Source organism: Schistocerca americana, chromosome 1 (assembly GCF_021461395.2).
Source record: "Schistocerca americana isolate TAMUIC-IGC-003095 chromosome 1, iqSchAmer2.1, whole genome shotgun sequence".
Lineage (NCBI taxonomy): Eukaryota > Metazoa > Arthropoda > Insecta > Orthoptera > Acrididae > Schistocerca > Schistocerca americana.
Genome location: NC_060119.1, coordinates 20332345 through 20354302, shown reverse-complemented (window position 1 = coordinate 20354302; position 21958 = coordinate 20332345). Strand labels below are relative to the sequence as shown.

At 41.6% G+C, this 21958-nt stretch overlaps 1 protein-coding gene across 1 annotated transcript in view; it reads left to right on the top strand.

Annotated features, from left to right (window-relative positions):
- The window catches only part of LOC124621739 (dynein axonemal light chain 1-like), a 162304-nt gene that overhangs the window by 69315 nt on the left and 71031 nt on the right, over positions 1-21958 (top strand). Inside the window, exon 3 of the mRNA XM_047147164.1 lies at positions 10373-10484. Coding sequence (XP_047003120.1) covers positions 10373-10484 — 112 coding nt within the window. The remainder of the gene's footprint in view (positions 1-10372; positions 10485-21958) is intronic.

Genomic DNA, 21958 nt, shown 5'->3' with positions numbered 1-21958 from the left:
TCAAGGAAGTGGTTGGTGTCCTTGATGAAGGATGGGAGACTGCATGTAATGGGTTGAAGGTGTTGATCTACGTAGGCAGAGATACGTTCTGTGGGGGCTTGGTAACCAGCTACAATGGGGCGGCCGGGATGATTGGGTTTGTGGATTTTAGGAAGAAGGTAGAAGGTAGGGGTGCGGGGTGTCGGTGGGGTCAGGAGGTTGATGGAGTCAGGTGAAAGGTTTTGCAGGGGGCCTAAGGTTCTGAGGATTCCTTGAAGCTCCGCCTGGACATCGGGAATGGGGTTACCTTGGCAAACTTTGTATGTGGTGTTGTCTGAAAGCTGACACAGTCCCTCAGCCACATACTCCCGACGATCAAGTACCACGGTCGTGGAACCCTTGTCCGCCGGAAGAATGACGATGGATCGGTCAGCCTTCAGATCACGGATAGCCTGGGCTTCAGCAGTGGTGATGTTGGGTGTAGGATTAAGGTTTTTTAAGAAGGATTGAGATGCAAGGCTGGAAGTCAGAAATTCCTGGAAGGTTTGGAGAGGGTGATTTTGAGGAAGAGGAGGTGGGTCCCGCTGTGACGGAGGACGGAACTGTTCCAGGCAGGGTTCAATTTGGATGGTGTCTAGAGGAGTCGGATCATTAGGAGTAGGATTAGGATCATTTTTCTTCGTGGCAAAGTGATACTTCCAGCAGAGAGTACGAGTGTAGGACAGTAAATCTTTGACGAGGGCTGTTTGGTTGAATCTGGGAGTGGGGCTGAAGGTGAGGCCTTTGGATAGGACAGAGGTTTCGGATTGGGAGAGAGGTTTGGAGGAAAGGTTAACTACTGAATTAGGGTGTTGTGGTTCCAGATTGTGTTGATCGGAATTTTGAGGTTTTGGAGGGAGTGGAGCTGGAAGTGGGAGATTGAGTAGATGGGAGAGACTGGGTTTGTGTGCAATGAGAGGAGGTTGAGGTTTGCTGGAAAGGTTGTGAAGGGTGAGTGAGTTGCCTTTCCGGAGGTGGGAAACCAGGAGATTGGATAGTTTTTTGAGGTGGAGGGTGGCATGCTGTTCTAATTTACGGTTGGCCTGTAGGAGGATGCTCTGAACAGCCGGTGTGGATGTGGGAGAGGAAAGATTAAGGACTTTTATTAAGGATAGGAGTTGACGGGTGTGTTCATTGGCTGAGTTGATGTGTAGGTGAAGGATTAGGTGGGTGAGGGCAATGGATTGTTCAGTTTGGAACTGGTATAGGGACTGATGGAAGGAAGGGTTGCAGCCAGAGATGGGAACTTTGAGTGTGAGGCCTTTGGGGGTAATGCCAAATGTCAGACAAGCCTGAGAAAATAAAATATGCGAGCGTAATCTGGCTAGGGCAAAGGCATGTTTGCGGAGGGAATGTAAATAAAACTTAACGGGGTCATTGTGGGGGTGTTGTGAGGGTGACATGGTATTAGAAGGTGGAAAGTGTAACATGAGGTGAAATGAAAATGAAAATAAAAATATATGGGGAGAGATAAAGGTGAACCGGAAAGAAACTGGAGATCTGGAATGAAAAAAGGCGAAAAGGTGTTGGTTACAGCTGGGCTATGTTGGACTTGGGTTGGTAGACAACGATGTGCATAAAGGTTAGGTGGTTGTGTTGCCGCCAAAACACGTTAAAGGACGGAGAAATTCGGGAAAATTTCGAAAAAACTGCGTGTAGTATATTAAAAGGAGTGGTATTGTGGTGGCAGATTATGAAAATGAGGCTAACAATTGTTTGACGAAGAAATAATGGCGTTAAAACCCGTGGGAAGCGGCTAAAAATGATCAGTGATGTGGGAAAAACGGAAATGGAAATAAAGCGAAAGTTATTAGAACTGGCCGAAATGGTTGTTTAAAAGGTGAAAGGAGCTGTTTGTGAACTAGAAACGGTGGATATTATAGCGGCGGTAGTGCTGAAAGCGGCAAAACAAAAAAAAAAAACAAAAAAAAAAAACAAAAAATATTTTTTTGGTTATGGTTTGGAAGTGGGTTACGTATTATTGAGTATATATATAGGCGGGATTAAATAGTATAGCAGATTACGGTAAAAAGGAGAAGGTGAATACAAAGTGAAACTACTGGCAAAAACAGAAAGAGGAAAATAAGACGACAGAAAAGATTTCGAAATGCAACAGTGACAATAACAAACGTAATTGTTGGATTCAAATTAATGATATCAATATAATGGAAGGAAACATTCCACGTGGGAAAAATTATATATAAAAACAAAGATGAGGTGACTTACCGAACAAAAGCGCTGGCAGGTCGATAGACACACAAACAAACACAAACATACACACAAAATTCAAGCTTTCGCAACAAACTGTTGCCTCATCAGGAAAGAGGGAAGGAGAGAGGAAGACGAAAGGAAGTGGGTTTTAAGGGAGAGGGTAAGGAGTCATTCCTGCGATGGAGCATTTCCTTTCACGCCGATCACCTGCCACCCTACCTAAAACCTCTTTCCTCATCACCTTAGCCAGCTTCATCCTGACCCACAACTTCTTCACTTTTGAGGGCCAGACATACCAACAATTAAAGGGAACAGCCATGGGCACCAGGATGGCCCCCTCGTACGCCAACCTATTCATGGGTCGCTTAGAGGAAGCCTTCTTGGTTACCCAAGTCTGCCAACCCAAAGTTTGGTACAGATTTATTGATGACATCTTCATGATCTGGACTCACAGTGAAGAAGAACTCCAGAATTTCCTCTCCAACCTCAACTCCTTTGATTCCATCAGTTTCACCTGGTCCTACTCCAAATCCCATGCCACTTTCCTTGACGTTGACCTCCACCTGTCCAATGGCCAACTTCACACGTCCGTCCACATCAAACCCACCAACAAGCAACAGTACCTCCATTATGACAGCTGCCACCCATTCCACATCAAACGGTCCCTTCCCTACAGCCTAGGTCTTCGTGGCAAACGAATCTGCTCCAGTCCGGAATCCCTGAATCATTACACCAACAACCTGAAAACAGCTTTCGCATCCCGCAACTACCCTCCCGACCTGGTACAGAAGCAAATAACCAGAGCCACTTCCTCGTCCCCTCAAACCCAGAATCCCCCACAGAAGAACCACAAAAGTGCCCCACTTGTGACAGGATACTTTCCGGGACTGGACCAGACTCTGAATGTGGCTCTCCAGCAGGGATACGATTTCCTCAAATCCTGCCCTGAAATGAGATCCATCCTTCATGAAATCCTCCCCACTCCGCCAAGAGTGTCTTTCCGCCGTCCACCTAACCTTCGTAACCTGTTAGTTCATCCCTATGAAATCCCCAAACCACCTTCCCTACCCTCTGGCTCCTATCCTTGTAACCGCCCCCGATGCAAAACCTGTCCCATGCACCCTCCCACCACCACCTACTCCAGTCCTGTAACCCGGAAGGTGTACACGATCAGAGGCAGAGCCACGTGTGAAAGCACCCACGTGATTTACCAACTGACCTGCCTACACTGTGATGCATTCTATGTGGGAATGACCAGCAACAAACTGTCCATTCGCATGAATGGACACAGGCAGACAGTGTTTGTTGGTAATGAGGATCACCCTGTGGCTAAACATGCCTTGGTGCACAGCCAGCACATCTTGGCACAGTGTTACACCGTCCGGGTTATCTGGATACTTCCCACCAACACCAACCTATCCGAACTCCGGAGATGGGAACTTGCCCTTCAGTATATCCTCTCTTCTCGTCATCCGCCAGGCCTCAATCTCCGCTAATTTCAAGTTGCCGCCACTCATACCTCACCTGTCTTTCAACAACTTCTTTGCCTCTACACTTCTGCCTCGACTGACATCTCTGCCCAAACTCTTTGTCTTTAAATATGTCTGCTTGTGTCTGTATGTGTGGATGGATATGTGCGTGTGTGCGAGTGTATACCTGCCCTTTTTTCCCCCTAAGGTAAGTCTTTCCGCTCCCGGGATTGGAATGACTCCTTACCCTCTCCCTTAAAACCCACTTCCTTTCGTCTTCCTCTCTCCTTCCCTCTTTCCTGATGAGGCAACAGTTTGTTGCGAAAGCTTGAATTTTGTGTGTATGTTTGTGTTTGTTTGTGTGTCTATCGACCTGCCAGCGCTTTTGTTCGGTAAGTCACCTCATCTTTGTTTTTATATACATTATTTAACAGTTACATTGGAGATCCATACACATTCCCTGATACACTTACACATGGAATAACTTATCTGAAACCTAAATATCAAGCAGACACAGCAAACCCAGCTAAATATCGCCCCATAACATGCCTACCAACAATATACAAAATATTAACTTCAGTCATTACACAGAAATTAATGACATATACAACACAGAATAAAATTATAAATGAAGAACAAAAAGGCTGTTGCAAAGGAGCACGAGGATGTAAAGAGCAACTGATAATAGATGCAGAGGTGACATATCAAGCTAAAACTAAACAAAGGTCGCTACATTATGCATACATTGATTACCAAAAAACTTTTGATAGTGTACCCCACTCATGGTTACTACAAATATTGGAAATATACAAAGTAGATCCTAAATTGATACAGTTCCTAAACATAGTAATGAAAAATTGGAAAACCACACTTAATATCCAAACAAATTCAAATAATATCACATCACAGCCAATACAGATTAAGCGTGGAATATACCAAGGAGACACATTAAGTCCTTTCTGGTTCTGCCTTGCTCTGAACCCACTATCCAACATGCCAAATAATACAAATTATGGATACAATATTACTGGAACATACCCACACAAAATCACACATCCGCTATACATGGATGATCTAAAACTACTGGCAGCAACAAATCAACAACTCAACCAATTACTAAAGATAACAGAAGTATTCAGCAATGATATAAATATGGCTTTTGGAACCGACAAATGTAAGAAAAATAGCATAGTCAAGGGAAAACACACTAAACAAGAAGATTACATGTTGGATAACCACAGTGACTGCATAGAAGCGATGGAAAAAACAGATGCCTATAAATATCTAGGATACAGACAAAAAATAGGAATAATACAAATATTAAAGAAGAACTAAAAGAAAATTATAGACAAAGACTAACAAAAATACTGAAAACAGAATTGACAGCAAGAAACAAGACAAAAGCTATAAATACTTATGCTATACCAATATTGACCTACTCATTTGGAGCAGTGAAATGGAGTAACACAGACCTAGAAGCACTCAATACACTTACACGATCACAATGCCACAAATATAGAATACATCACATACATTCAGCAACTGAAAGATTCACATTAAGCAGAAAGGAAGGAGGAAGGGGATTTATCGACATAAAAAACCTACATTATGGACAGGTAGACAATTTAAGAAAATTCTTTAGAGAACGAACAGAAACTAGCAAAATACACAAAGCAATCACTCATATAAATACATCTGCCACACCACTGCAATTTCATAACCACTTCTACAACCCTTTAGATCACATAACATCAACAGATACGAAGAAAGTAAATTGGAAAAAGAAAACACTACATGGCAAGCACCCGTATCATCTAACACAGCCACACATCGATCAAGACGCATCCAACACATGGCTAAGAAAAGGCAATATATACAGTGAGACGGGAGGATTCATGATTGCAATACAGGATCAAACAATAAACACCAGATATTACAGCAAGCATATTATTAAAGATCCCAATACCACAACAGATAAATGCAGACTTTGCAAACAACAAATAGAAACAGTAGATCGCATCACAAGTGGATGTACAATACTAGCAAATACAGAATACCCCAGAAGACATGACAATGTAGCAAAAATAATACATCAACAGCTTGCCTTACAACATAAACTTATAAAACAACATGTTCCCACATACAAGTATGCACCACAAAATGTACTGGAGAATGATGAATACAAATTATATTGGAACAGAACCATTATAACAGATAAAACAACACCACATAACAAACCTGACATCATACTCACCAATAAAAAGAAGAAATTAACACAACTAATCGAAATATCCATACCCAATACAACAAATATACAAAAGAAAACAGGAGAAAAAGTTGAAAAATACATCCAACTGGCTGAGGAAGTCAAGGACATGTGGCATCAGGATAAAGTTGACATTATACCAATTATACTATCAACTACAGGAGTCATACCACACAATATCCACCAGTACATCAATGCAATACAGCTACATCCAAACTTATACATACAACTACAGAAATCTGTAATTATTGAAACTTGTTCAATTACCCGAAAGTTCCTAAATGCAATGTAACATATACCGCACATTTAAAAGGAAGTCACGCTTGATCTAGGTCCGCGTCACCTTCCATTTTTAACCAGACATAACGTCTGAGAAAAGAAAGAAACAGGTATAGTAATATTTATTCAACATCATATGGTCACAAACAATCACTAAACTAACCAACTTTGATTCCATCAGGAACCACTGTGCACAGCAACCATAGACTATAAGGAAGGAGAGGCACAAAGTAGTCAGTTGCAATACCATTAGCTTTTATTATTCTTGCAGAGTTAGGTTTTGGCTATAAATGAGACTTTTAGTTCATTTTCATTACATCTCACCATAATGAAAAAGTACTGACGATGGCTATTTACAGCCAAAATCTTCCTAATCACTTAATTATTCCATTCACTACTTAAGTATAAGGTGTGTTCAAAAAGAAACGAGCCCGAGGCATTATTACAGAAACCAGTACCTGTACGTTAGAAGTATTTACCCTGGTTGTTGAGACACTTGTCTCACTGTGACCCAAGGTGGTGAATGGCTGTCTCATAAAATTCCAGGGGTTGTGATGTTACGCAGTTCTGCACATACAACTGGACGTTGTCATCCGAGGTGAATCATCTGTCCCTCAGAGCCTTTTTAAGGGGACAAAAATGGTGTAATCACAGGGAGAGAGGTCCAGACTGTATGGAGGGTGGCCGAGAACTTCCCATTTGAATTTGTGCAGAAGTGCCGCGACTGTGTGGACCATATGAGGCTTTGCATTGTCGTGGAGCAGAATGACCCCACAGGTGAGATTGCCTGGTCATTTTGATTTGATCACTTGGCAAAGGGTGGTCAAGGTTTGCGAGTGATGCTGGGCATTCACTGTTGTGCCATGCTGCAGGAAGTGAGTCAGAAGGGGGCATCTTGGTCAAACAAGAATGTCAGCATAACCTTTCCTGCGCTCATGTGGATGATGACATCCAGCTGTACATGTGGAACTGGTTAACATCGCAGCCCCAGGAATTTTATGAGACAGCCATTCATTGCCTTGTGTCACAGTGGGACAAGTGTCTCAACAGCCAGGGTCAATACTTCTAACATACAGGTACTGGTTCCGTAATTATGCCTCCGGCTCATTTCTTTTTGAACACCCCTTATGTGTAATGGATCAGAATGGAACAATAAATGATGATCATGATGACGATTTTAGTACATCATACTGATTTGTCTTTTGAATAAATCAGAGAAGAATAATGAAGTTTGGAATATGCAGCTATATTTTAGAAATGTTCATATGCGGGTGTAATAATAAAGTTCTAACTGTAACAAAACCTTTAACATTTATTAATACATTTATTAATAAGAGCACGACTACTGTTTACATATCTATGCAATTGTGATACAGTTTTGAAGTTGTTAAATATTTCACATTTATGAGTTTCATTGCAAATATTTCTGTACTGGGATTTGAACTTTCCAAAGTTTAATAACCACTTTTGTCTGCCATTGAAACCTAAGGGGATTATAAACAAGTACGAAATACTCTTAGAAAAACTCATTATAAGCTGTGTTTCAATACTTGGATCTATTCTTGCACTAGGTTAATAGTAGGACAGTCTTGTCATCCGAATCTGAAAAGTTTTGTCAAGATTTGTAAAAAGATCTCCAGGAGAAAAAAATACTGAAAAGTACTGAGATCTACAAAGAAACACAAGGAGCTACTTATATATAAGAGCTATTTGAACTTTTATTTATAAATTATGTGATTCTGTGTCAGTGTTGGAGGATGGTTTGTTGAAGACACTAACTTGGTAGTAAAGGATGGCTGTACGCATTGGCTTGATTTCAAATAGTGCAGTTCATGACATAAGTTCATGGCTTGTAGAAAATAAACTAATCCTAAATCACAGAAGGACTCAGTTGTTAAAGTTTCTAACACACAATTCTACAAAACCTGACATTTTAATTTCACAGAATGGGCATATAATTAGTGAAACTGAACAGTTCAAATTTCTAGGTGTTCAGATACATGGTAAGCTTTCATGGAAAGCCCACATTCAGGATATTGTTCAAAGACTTAATGCTGCCATTTTTACTATTTGAATGATATCTAAAGTGAGTGATCGTTCAACACAAAAATTAGTCTGCTTTGCTTATTTTCATTTGCTTATGTCGTATGGTATTATATTTTGAGGGTAACTCTTCCCATTCTAAAAGGATATTTTTGGCTCAGAAATGGGCGGTTTGGGCAATAAGTGGTGTAAGTTCATGAACCTCTGTTCACGAGTCTGGATATTTTGACATTGGCCTCTCAATATATGTATTTCTTACTGTAATTTCTTGTTAACAATAGTATCTTATTCCCAAGAATAAGCAGCTTTCACTCAGTTAATACTCAGCAGAAATCAAACCTGCATTTGGATTACACTTCCTTAACTCTTGTGCATGAAAGTGTGTAGTATACTGCTGCATCCATTTTCAATAAGCTACACTCGAATTCAAAAGTCTTAGTAGTAATCCATGTGCTTTAAAATTGAAACTGAAGAGTTTCCTCATGGGTCACCCCTTCTCTTCTGTTGAGGAGTTCCTTGAAAAATTAAGCTGATTCTTATTGAGCTGTTGATTGCATTTATTTATGGCTTTACTTTTTTTGGGTTCATAAATACAGAGTGGCGCAGGGGAATGGGAAATTTTGAACGTTACAGTTAGCAGCATTGTAGCACCGGCAGGTGTTCAAAACTTTGCACAATTGATGTGAACGCATTGCCATTTAGTAATCATGGAGAATTGGACTGGTTCGGAATGTGCAGTAGCTGTGAGAGTGTTTTACAAAAATGGTGATAGTGTGACTGCCGCGCAGAGGACATTTCGACAGAATTACCAGCTTGGACGTCATGGACGTGTCCCATCTGCGCATGCGATTACAACGTGGATGCGTAATTTTGAAGAAACAGGTTATGCCTTGAAAAAGAAACCTCCAGGTGGCACTCCAACGGTACGTACCCCAGAGAACATTGCAGCTGCTAGAGCTGCAATTGAGAGAAGTCCTCGCCGCTCTGTTTGACAGCATGCATCTTCGCTAGGGATTAAGTGACGAAGTTTACAAAGAATACTGCACGAATTAGACTTCCATCCCTATAAGTTGCAGATTGTGCAACACTTACATGAACGAGACCCAGCGTCACGTATGGAGTTTAGTAGCCAGATATTGGCTAAAATCAACGAGGACGTGAATTTCCTTGGTAGCTTATGGATATCAGATGAAGCCCATTTCCACCTGAGCGGATTCGCGAACAAACAGAATTTTCGTTATTGGGTACAGGACAATCCTTGTGAGTTTCACCAGCGACCACTACATAGCGCCAAGGTCACAATATGGTGTGCTGTATCATATCATGGTGTTATCGGCCCTTATTTTTTTGAACGTGAGGATGGTAGTGCAGTGACAGTAACATCCGCTCGATATGTTGAAATGCTTCAAACATTCTTTACACCGAGACTGTACAAGCTTAATCTTAAGGTCGAAAACATGTGGTTTCAGCAGGATGGAGCCATATCACACACTGCTCGACAATCGATGGCAGCAGTTCGTCAGTTGTTTGGAAGACGCATTATTTCACATAACGGTGATATTGCATGGCCTGCGAGATCCCCTGATCTTAGTGTGTGCAACTTCTTCCTGTGGGGATATCTTAAAGGCAAGGTGTACCGTACATGTCCTGCAACAATCCATGAACTGAAGGAGAACACTGAAAACGAAATCACTGCCATTCCCCAAGATTCGCTACACCGCGCACTCCAGAGTTTTCATAACAGGCTGTTAAGAGTGTAAACGCCGAATGGGAGCACATCTTTCCGATGTCATCTTTAAAAAGTAGACACTTTTGGACATTTTGATTGTAAAGACATACTGAATAATGGCATACTGAATACATTCACTTTCGTTAATAAATTACTAGTTTTATGAATTGATTCATGGAAATGACGTTATTTCGAAATTTCCCATTTCTCTGCTCCACCCTGTATTTTACTTTTATCAGTTATTACTTAAGTGTTGTAATTTCATGTACTGACACGTTCCATGACCTTGGTCTTATGGAACTTGATGTGTAAATAAAATGAAAAAAAAAAAAAAACTAGTGCTCCAATTTGTTCCAGGAAACTTTCACTGTCTACAAACATGATAGAGAAGATTGCAGGTGTGAGCACACTGAAAAATTTAAAAATTCTTTCTCTGGGAAGAAACTACATTAAGGCTTTCTCAGGACTGGTAATACATAAGGATATATAAAGTTACAATATTTAATATATTAGTCTAACAACAATATGAAATAGGGGAGGTTGCTACTCACCACATACAGGAGGTACTGAGTGGCAGGCTGTTACATTGAAAGAAGACTGGTTGACATTATCAGCTGTTGGGCTAAATCCTTTCTCATATGTAGACAACTCTCTCTCTCTCTCTCTCTCTCTCTCTCTCTCTAGCAATCCCACTGGCATTAAGGCCTGACTGTGACTGCAACTGCGGTCAGGAGCGGGAATGGGTCGCGGGTTGAGGTGGAGGAGGAGTGGGGGAAGGAGAGGAGTGTAGGGGTGGGTGAAGATGCCAGTGGGAGTGTGCAGGTACATGTTGGGGTCAGAATGTGGGCTGCACGGTGGAGCATCAGGAGGTTGTGCTGTTAGGGTAAAAGAGAAGAGGACTATGCAGTTGTGGTAGACAGTTAGGAAGCATGAGTATGAGGCCGGAGTGGTAGCAGGTGGAGGACAGGGACAAGTAAAGAGTGAGGCCATGTGGTTATGAGAAAAAGGATACATTTCTGGCAGTGTTCCCACAGCTCCTGTTGCTATACCATCCATCACTCAGCTCATATCTATAGATGCCACACTAACACCTCCAATGCCCTCAGCCTTGCCACCACTGAACACAAGTTTTCCCACCATCTGATTGACACCAAACCTGGAAACTTTTTAGTCACCGTGACCAAATATATCCTCGTCTATAAATAATTCTTCTTTGAGAACACGTCACCTAAAAAATAAATCTGCAATACAGTCATGGGCGCCAGTAAGGCATCATCCTGTGCCTACCTGTTTGTTGGCCTTCCAGAGGACTCACTCACTCCCAGACCCCTTACCTGGTCCGTATTTATGATCTCGACTGAGGACTCCCTTACCACGTTCCTCCAGAACCTTAAAACCTTTCCACACATTCACTTAACCTGGTCTTCCTCAGCCCAGCAAGCAACCTTCCCCAATGTTGACCTTCATCTAATCTCAGAGATGTACATATCAGTACCTCCATCTGACGTCAAACCTAGCAACCATCAACAATACATCCAACTGACACCCGTTTCACATCAAGAAGTCCCTTCCATAAAGTCTAGCCACCTGCAGTCGCTAAGTACCTCTCCAAATATGCCAATGGCCTGAGACCTTTGCAGACTGAAATTACCCTCCTCACCTTGTCTACGAACAGATCTTGTGTTCTCTGTCCTCCCAGTCACCTACGATTTCCCATGTAGCAACTGACTGGCCACAACAGAATGACCCCCCCCCCCCCCCCCCCCTCATGATCTGGTACCGCTCAGGAATGAAGCAAATCACATTCTCCACTAGGGTTTCAACTAACTTTTGTTATGTTCAGAAATGACTAATAGTCTACACTATCCTCCACAACCCTCTGCAAGATTATTCCTCTGCCCAGCCAACCTACATAATATCCTCATCCTTCCACATTCCACCCCTGCTCCAAACCCCTTGCCTCTCGAATCACATTGCTGCAAAAGATCTACACTACGACAACATTTAGTGGGTTAGAGCACTAAATGGTGAGTTCGCCAGAGCCCTCACTTGATATAAATAAAGATGAAGTTAGTGAAAAATCTATCAAAAAATTAAAATAAATATTGAAACCAGGTTGAATCCATACACAAGTATTGAAAACACAACCCTGACATTTTTAGGTTTATAAAAGACCAACCATAAAAACCAGACAAAACAGCTGAATAACTGGATAAAATCGAGGCTAAATTTTCAGCATGAACATATTTAAAGAGATGACTGATGTCTGTGAGTGGGTGACTACTCAGAAATAGTGGGTGACCGAGCTACTCTGTGACACGTTAAAACCTGACACCCAGTATTTTGGGAAAAGTGTGCCACCACACAGAATCTTAAGACATGAACCACACTCGTCTAATTATCAGTTATGATAGAGGGCAGAGCTGGTGGGTCCCAGATCTGCCCTCAGGTCATCACATAAAACACATTCAATTAAAATATGTTGTACCAACATCTGTACACCACATCTGTGACACACTGGGGTCTCCTTGCATCATAAGAGAAAGTGGGCAATGTCCCACTCTAAGCGTTGTAAGTGATACTTCTTCAGCTCGTCACAGTCAGAAGGAGGTAAGCCACGGTGACACTGAAGTTTTCACAGAACACAGCCTATTATTCCTCACTTCCACCCACTGAGCTTCCTACCAGTGCAGACTCAGCATCTCCACTGTATTGGGAGTAGCAACTTTCCTTTTCATAATATTGCAGCATCAGTGATAAGGTGAACTATAAGGATTCTAAAAACTAACTCTCATTTAGATCAGGCCCACTTAAAATTATGTTGTTGCCTTGCAGGACTTTTAAATAACCACACACACCTCTCTTATAGTTTTAAAAATAGGAGACTCGTTTATTAAACAAATAAATATCTGGGTTATAATACAACACTATCAGGCAGGACAGATTTCTTCTCACTGCGCAGAGGAGGCGTGGAGTGGGAAATGGACACATTAAAAGAAGACTACTCAATATTATCAGCTATTGGACTAAGTCCTTTGTCATAGGTAGACAAAATACACACACATACTCATACATACAGAACTCACACACATACATGGCCAATAATGTCTCTCGAGTCCTGAGATACAATAGTGACTTGTGGTGAGCGGCAGTCTCTGCTGGGGTGGGTTGTCGGGGTCCACGTGTGGCATGGTGGTGAGGGACAGGGGAGGAGGGATAGCCGGGCAGCAGGGGCACAAGATGGCTGTCAGAGTACGCAGGAACGTAGTGGAGACAAGACGGTGGGCTGCTACGTGCAGCATTGGGACGCTGAAGTGGGAGGAGAGGGGGAGGGGGCACAAGGGGAGATGAGAGATGCAGAGAACAGGGAAGAACTGTGCAAGTGTGCTGGGGGCACATCTGGGTGGTAGCAGCAAAGTGAATCGAGAAAAGGAAGGGCAGGAACTAGCAGAGATTGCTGTAGTGGGTTGTGGGAATGAAGGATATGTTGCACAGAATTCCTATGTACTTAGTTCAGAAATGGTGATGTTGGTAGGAAGAATCCAAATTTTCTAGGCCATGAAGTAACATCACGTTGAGAAGTATGGTCAGAAACTAGGAGGTCCAGCTGTCGTTCGGCTGCAATACGATGGTGGCCATTCACGTAGACAGGCAGATTGTTGGTGATCGTGCCTCTGTAGAATGCTACATAGTAGTTGCAACTAAGTTGGCAGACCATTTGACTGTCACAGGAGTACCCACCTTTGATGAGGTAGCAGAAGTCTGTGAAAGCACTGAAGGTAGGAAGTAGGAGGAGGATATATGGGACACGTCTTGAATGTGGGTCTTTTGGGGGTACTGCTCGTGCATTCACAGCATTCGATAAGCCACACGTCCCCCTGGGTCCTGCTAAAAGGCAAGCACCTCAGCGAGCTCAGCATTTGTTGTTTGTTGGGTGTGGACTTGGCAACCACAGATTTCCAGAGCTGTAGACCGATAAGTATCACTAATTTTCTGTAACTGTACCCTCCAGACACGCTTCAGCGAACATCGTGCTGCGCAGTGTGCAATGGTGGATCGTTGTATGCCACACGGAATGGGGATCTCGGCATAACTGTCTAGATTGTGAGGATGGTGCAAACTTGTACTAAAAAAAAACTTATTCTCAAGGTGTGCTGATTAGAGGTACGGCTATTGAGGTGAAACAGTTGTTAGTAGACAACTTCTGGGGCACCTGCCACGCCAGAGTTTTAAAGGATTATTCATGCTCTGTCTGGCTCGATGTATGTGTCCTAGGTACTCATGGAACCACCGTGGCAAATCAAATCAATAACGCTGCTCCCAATGCACTGCTCACATGCACTCACCTAAATGAATGAGGGAGGCTAGTCCTCCTGACAATCAGTCTTTGGTAACAGGTCTCAAGGAGTAATGAATCAGAATGTTTTTCTAGTCATCAAGAAAAAGGAAAGTATGTTTGAAAAAGTGTTTCTTTCTGTATTCATAATGCATTAGAAGGACTTGCTAGTACCTAAAACTCTGTTTCACGACTGCAGAATGATTCCTTGTTGGCTAAACTAACTGGTCTAAGTCAGTCAAAGCCAATGGAACTTCTTAGGAAGTTCAAAAATTGGTTGGCTTTTAACCTAGATGTTGAGATGTGCAACTCACTTAACTCGAGCAAGGGTGTGGTCACACGACATGACATAACATGGACAGACATCGCAGAACTGAAATGAGAATGGTTATCACAGGGGATAGTCGATGTGAAACAAAGGATGCGAAGGAATAATGTAGAGATCGAGAAGGCTGAATATTTCATTATGATCTCCACTTCTCCATCACTACCTGAACAACTCATGGCAGGGTTCCTCAGTCATAGAGTCCTTTATATTGAATACTGTGAGTTGCCTCAAATTCCACCTGTGTGGCCACACACACAGTGCTGGGTTGCAGTGGTGAAGCCCACTTGTTGGTAATCTGGAAAGCCATCCCAAGAATCTGGCACTGACGATTCATCTCCAGCAATATGCATGAAGTGCCCTGGGAGACATCTAGTCCGGAGCCAAGTTTGTCCAATTTTTTCACAGGGAAGCAAAATTCAGGAAATAAAAGTAACACAGCAGATCCCCTGTGCAGAAGAAGCCAAAAAAAGAATTTAAGGTGATGAAACCCCCTGTCTTTGCCATTTCTTTTGCTTCCTTGGTGAAGACATCTATCCCCAAGGCTGACACTTAGATGCAGAAAATGTCCAGTGAACCATTATCTGCCACCAGCACCTGTTCTTGCAACTGTACATGCCATATGTTTCATATGTTTGTTTATTAGCTGTTCAGCATGTTTACCACGCATTGGCTTCATCCAAATACATTTTACATATTTCATATAAGTATAGTTGGTACTAATTTTTACATTATACATTATGCATACATACACATACATTTTTTTAGTATTTGTACATTTTACTCAAATCATCGTTTTACATATACATAAATACATATAAATACATAAACTTCTTACTAATCAGACAATTTCAGCAATAGTCATTATACAGTTTACATTCAAGAATTAATTCTTTGGGTTTACACATTTAATTAATGATAGTTACATTATTTCATTGCTTATACATTCCCTTCAAATTACTTCCAAGATATTCCTCAATGGAGTACTATGCTTGATTTTTGAGCCATGTGTCTAATACCTCCTTAAATTTAAAGTGGATGAGGGTTTTGATGGATTGTGGCAGTTTATTATTTAACTCTAGACTTAGGTGTTTGTGACTGTTGTGTGTCAGTGACAGCTTGCAATACGATATATCAAGCATACAGTTGTTTCAAGTGCTGTGCAAATGTAAATTCTTTCTGTGTGTAAATTGCTCTATATTTTCTTTTACGTATATCAAGCAGTTACACATATAGAGACTTGGGAGTGTCAGTATGTTTAATATACTGAAGTGCTCCTTACAGCTTTCTCTTGGACCCAATCCTTGTAAACATTTAATTGCTTGTTTTGCCATTTGAATACACAGTTTGTTCCTGGTGAATTACCCCATAACAGAAGCCCATATTGTAGCTGCGACTGAAAGAATGCATAGTAGCAAAGCATCAATAAACTTTTACTGACAGAATTTCTTAGTTTATACAGTAGGAATATTACGCATGCAAGTTTGCCTGTCAGATAGCTTATATGGTCATCCCATGAGAGCCTTTGGTTTATTTTTAGTCCCAATAGTTTGACACTGTGATTATTGGCTTTCCGTACCTTCAGATTAAAATAAATTTCTTTTGTTTTTGTGTTTTTTTATACATAACTAGTTAGCAATACACCACTCACTACATTTTTCAGAAAGTTCATTATTTTTGTTTACCACCTCTTGCATACTCTCATCTGTGGAGATTGTGGTCATATCATCAACACATAAAACATTTTTGCTGGCTATATAGTTTGAGAAGTCATTAACACAGATAATAAAGAGGAAGGGTCCAAGAATAGAGCCCTGTGGAATTCCTCTCTTAATTTTTATTAAATCTGACCTTTCATTGTTCACATACACTGACTGTTGCCTGTTATTTAGATATGACTTAATCAAATTAAGTGATTTGTCCGCAATACCATAATATTCTAATTTTTTTAAACAATTATCTCATGTGATGTTGAATCAAATGCTTTGCTTAAGTCTATGAGTGATTCAGAGGTGGTCTGTTTCCTTTCAAATGCGTTGTGGATTTCAGGTATCAGGTTTTCAATAGCTTTTATGGTTGACTGAGTAGTTCTAAATCCAAACTGGCTGTCATTAAATAATTTATTACTCTCAAAATACATGTAAATCTGTGTGCGTGAGCAGCTCTCTATGATTTTGGAGAGTATAGGGGCAATTGATATTGGACTATAGTTATCTGGCATTTCTCTGTCACCCTTTTTGTATATGGGGAGTGTAACTGAAATTTTAAGGCAATCAGGGATAATGCCATCATCAAGGATTTTATTTGCAAGGTAGAGTAGAGGAGTTCTAATTTCCTTAATTATAGCCTTTATTACAAAGTTACTGAAGCCTTAGTAGTCTTCTGTTCTAGAGTTGTTCAACTTGTTTACAAAGTTATTTATATCTGTAGCAGTTATTCTACTCCAGTTAAATCTTTTATCTGTTTTATTCTGTGATTGCAGAAGAAAAGCTTCTGCATCAGTTAAATCATCACTTTTTGGTACCTGGGCATTTACTGAATTTATGAAGTGTCTGTTGAGAGTGTTGCAATTAACTGGGTTACTGATATCTTCTTTCCCCATGTTTATCTCACTTTTAACTATGTTCGTGGCAGCTTTACATTTGCTTTTAGAATTTAAAATATACTCCTCATTTGCTTTCTTTTTTTCAGATTAGTGTATTTTTATTAATTTTATATATCTATTCTTGTTTTCTTGATTGCCTTCAATTTTGTCCTTCAGCATGAGTAGAAGGATTATAATTTTATTGAAGTGCAGGGTGTACCACTTTTTTGTCTGTTGTGGTTTATGCATATTGCTATGGTTACATCTCTTAGTAATAAGAGGGCATTTACTGTCTAATGTATTTTTTATATTGGATATGAATGCAGAAAAGCTTTCATTTGTATCTTTGTCAATGGTTAGTATTCTAGCCCATTCTATTCTACTCAGTTCATTTCTCATTACTTCAATGTTCTCTTCCTTGAGAGCTCTATATGTAGTTAGCATCCTGGTATCATCAAGTGTCAGATTTCCAATTTTGAGCCATATGCCATCATGGTCAGATAGTCCAGATTTGATGGTATCCCATTCTACTTGATTCCTACACACATTGCTAATTATATTGTTAAGGCATGCCTCCAGACTGGTCGGTCTTTCATTTAAGCAGTAGTAATTCATTGATCTTAAGATATTTAGGATGTATACCACAGTTTTTCTCTTTACTCTTACATCTATATTAATGTCTCCTGTGATAAATGTTTTATACTGATTATATTTGGTAGTCCATAAGATTAATTCAGAGAGTGTTTCTGTGAATATCTCCTCACCAGAAGGTGGTGGTCAGTAAACTGTTGCAACTATGAGTTTCTGAGTGTGGGTAATCAAGGCAGATGCTTCGAATAGTCCTTCAACAGACAGGCAAAGAGTGTGAAGATATAGTGATCCAGACAGTTATGAAATAAGAGAAAGGCAAAACCTTCACAGTGAGCATGGAGAAGGCACCACAACAGCAGAGTCCCTCTCATCTTCCCCTTTCCCCAATAGCCGCAAAGGGAAAAAGGACAGGAAAAGAGTCATGACAGAATGAAATTTTCACTCTGCAGCAGAGTGTGCACTGATATGAAACTTCTTTGCTGATTAAAACTGTGTGCTGGACTGAGACCAGGTCCTGAGTTCAGGTTTTGGTCCAGCACACAGTTTTAATCTACCATGAAGTTTCATATCAGCACGCACTCCCCTGCAGAGTGAAAATCTGTGAAGTTCAGAACATAGGAGATGAGGTATTGGCAGAATTAAAGCTGTGAGGATGGGTCGTGAGTTGTGCTTGGGTAGCTCTGTCGGTAGAGCACTTGCACAGAGGAGGCAACAGTCCCAAGTTCAAGTCTTAGTCTGGCACACAGTTTTAATCTGCCAGGAAGTTTCAATAGTCATGACGTTTGGGTATAGAACTCTCCCAGGTGTCAGCAGATGTCATTATGGCACTGCTGATATACGAGGAGGACATAATCACGGATTGAAGTGTCATCATCAGACCCTGGCAGTCCCTCCACCCCCCCCCCCTCCCCCTTGCTCTACCAGTGCCTCACTATCCTGGTAAGGGTAAATCAAAACCTCACCACTGAAATGGCTCCCATACTCCAGTTGCACTATGAACATGACACATCTAGAGGAATTGAGACTCCTCATACAGGGCAAACCCATCTGCCTATGTCTCCAAGAGACTCATTTGAAACAGAGTTGCAGACATGCTTTGAAGCTGAAGCTGCCGCCTACACGGGAAAGATGACCTTACTGGCGACGGGGCGAAAGGTGGGATAACAGTGTTCATCAAGGACATTTTCCTCTCCTTACCTGTGCCCTTAACCAAACCACACAAGTGTTAAGATAATGGGCTATGTTAATATTAATGTGTGTTCTGTGTACCTACCATCCTATGAGCCCACTAAAAGGAAGATTCCCACTCAACTTATCAGAATTGCCTCGTCCCTTTCTCCTTTTAGGAGACTCTAATGCACACAGTGCACTATGGGGATGCAATGCTACATGTCTCAGATGTCAGATACTTGAGAACCTCACACAAAGTGAAAATACACATTTCAGCTCCACTACAGGAGCATCTACAGTCATAGATAGACCTTTCCTGCTGCTGACTGGCCCTTGCAGGCTCTCCACAATGGGGAGTGGATGATGACCTTCACAACAGTGAGCCCTATGCAATCTGCACCTATCTGTCTGATGGAGTAGATTGTGAAAAGAAGTGCTGAGATGGTAGTTCAGCAAGACTAACTTGATACTTTACAGGCGGTTAGCTGAGCAATGTGAAAGTGAGCAGAGCTGAGTGGATCACAACATCGCTGTGATTCACCAAGCTGCCGGTGCGTCCGTGCCGAGGTAATCAGGGAGTCCTAGGAGGCAGCCTTGGCCTTCGGTGGGATGATGCACGTTGTTTTGCAAATAGGGATAGTAGGGCAGCTATGCGAAGATTCATAAAGTGCCCTACAGATGTGAGTCTTGCAACATTTTGCACAGTGGTGGTGAGGGTGAAGAGAATAATTCAGGGTGGAAAGCAGAGGTCTTGGCAAGAGTTCCTAAACTCCATCAATACATCCATACCTGCAAGCAAAATATGGGAAGCCACAAGGAGGATTTCCAGGTGGAACTGATGACCACCAACAGCAGCTGTATGAGCGCAGGTAACCTGCTAACATCACCGAGACACGTTGCTCAGAGAACGGCTGAATCTTATAAGATGATATGCTGAACTCTAGCCAGAAGCGAGCTTTCCACCATTTTTGGGAGACACACGAGAGGGTTGGGTTTGATTTCTCCTCTACCATTATGGAGGAATACTGTCAGTCTTCCTTTTTTTGAGAGTTGGATTCTGCACTGTCAATAGCTAGTTTCAGTGCACCTGTTCATGACCAGACAAAGGACAGCACTTTGAAACAGTTTAACCCACAGTGGGAGGAGTTTCTTCTTCAGCTCTTTAACATAATTTGGACGATGGGAGACTTTCCCAGCTGGTGGAAAGAATCTGTTTTCAGCCCGATTTTAAAACCGGGGAAGGATCGGACTAACTCTGGTAGCTATCACTACATCATAAGCCATGTCAAAAAGGCACTGGAAGGGTTGGTTGACTGGCACCTAGTGTGGGTTCTTGAAACTAGGTCGCTCCCAGTGCAGCTTCAGTAGATATCACACCCCACTCAGTAGATTGACTGTGCTTGAAGCAGTGATTCAATACTCCCCTAAACAAGGACCACCTTGTCAGTGTATTCTTCAATTTGGAAAAGGTCTACAATACTATCTGGTAGCAAAATATTTTGTTTCAGCTCTATGAATGGGGTTTTGTTGATATCTCCCCACATTAAAACAGTTCTTACTGTGAGAAAGGTATTTTCAGTATGGGGCCAGAAACATCCTTTCCCACCATTTTAAGCAGGAGAATGGCATTCCTCAAGGGAGTGTTTTACGTGTGACTAGATTTGCCATTGCGATCAACAGTGTTACATCCACAGTACAGCAGCCCATACAACTTCCTTTTTGGGAGACTTCTCCACTTTCTTTGCATCCTCCAACCTTGTAATGACTATTCAACAACTGCATTGATGATCACATGGCTGGCAAAACACCACAGGTTTTAAATTCTCTTTGCAGAAAGCTGTGTGTGTTGATTTTAGTTGCTGCTCATCTTCTTTTAACTCATGTTTTAAAATTGCGGGTACTGTTATCAAGGAAAATAAGAAATATCTGGGTCTTACTTGTGATGAGGGGCTAATGTGGCTGCCACACCATAAAGAACTGAAGATAAGATGTCTTGTGGCTTTGAATATACCTAAATGCTTTAGCTGTAGGTCTCGGGGAGCCAACACGTCACGTCTGTTCCAAATCTGTAAAGCTTTTGTGCAGCCCCAGCTCAAATATGGTGCCAAGTTTTTGGATCGGCAAGGCTTTTGTACCACAGTCCACCATGTAGCTATTAAGCTGTCAACAGGGGCTTATAACACAACTCCAGCTTCTAACTTTCATGCTATTGCTGGTCAGCCCCCACTGTCTATTTGACATCTTCTTCTCATGGTATGCCAAACGTACAGGGCTCTGTCCATTCCTAAATCACCAGCATCCACCTCTGTTGCACAGCTGCCTCTGGAACAGTTGTTCTGTAACCATCTACAGACAATGTGACAGTCTGGCATTCATGCGAAGGAGAGCTATAAGTGGAGGGTATTGAGGTCCAAAGATATGGTGGAGGAGGGGGTCCCTCTAGTTACAAAAGAGGCCCAAGGCAATGTTTAAATAGACTGCACATGGGAAGAATTCTACCCTCAGATTATAAGATTAAAATTAAAGGTAATTAAGTTTTAAGTAGACACCAGGATTTTATTTGTGCCTACATGGATGGATCTCAGCAGTGGGATTTTACTGGCTGCTCCATCATCTTCTCTAACATTGTTCTTGGGATAGGTGGCTCCCAGAGCAGTTTTCAGTTTATTATGCAGAATTGTTTGCTATCCTGAGGATACTGAAGCCAGAGTGTGGCTTCAGTTGCCAGAGACTGTGTGTGTGTGTGTGTGTGTGTGTGTGTGTGTGTGTGTGTGTGTGTGTGCGCATCATCTGTTTTTGACAATGGCATTGATTGTTTGATATCACTTGTAATGCATTAGGACAACAGAATGTGCAAGTAGTAGGTTGCACTACATAGTCGATTTTGAGAAAACCACTGGAGAAGTTTTATGGGTCAGTGACCAGTGTATTATAACT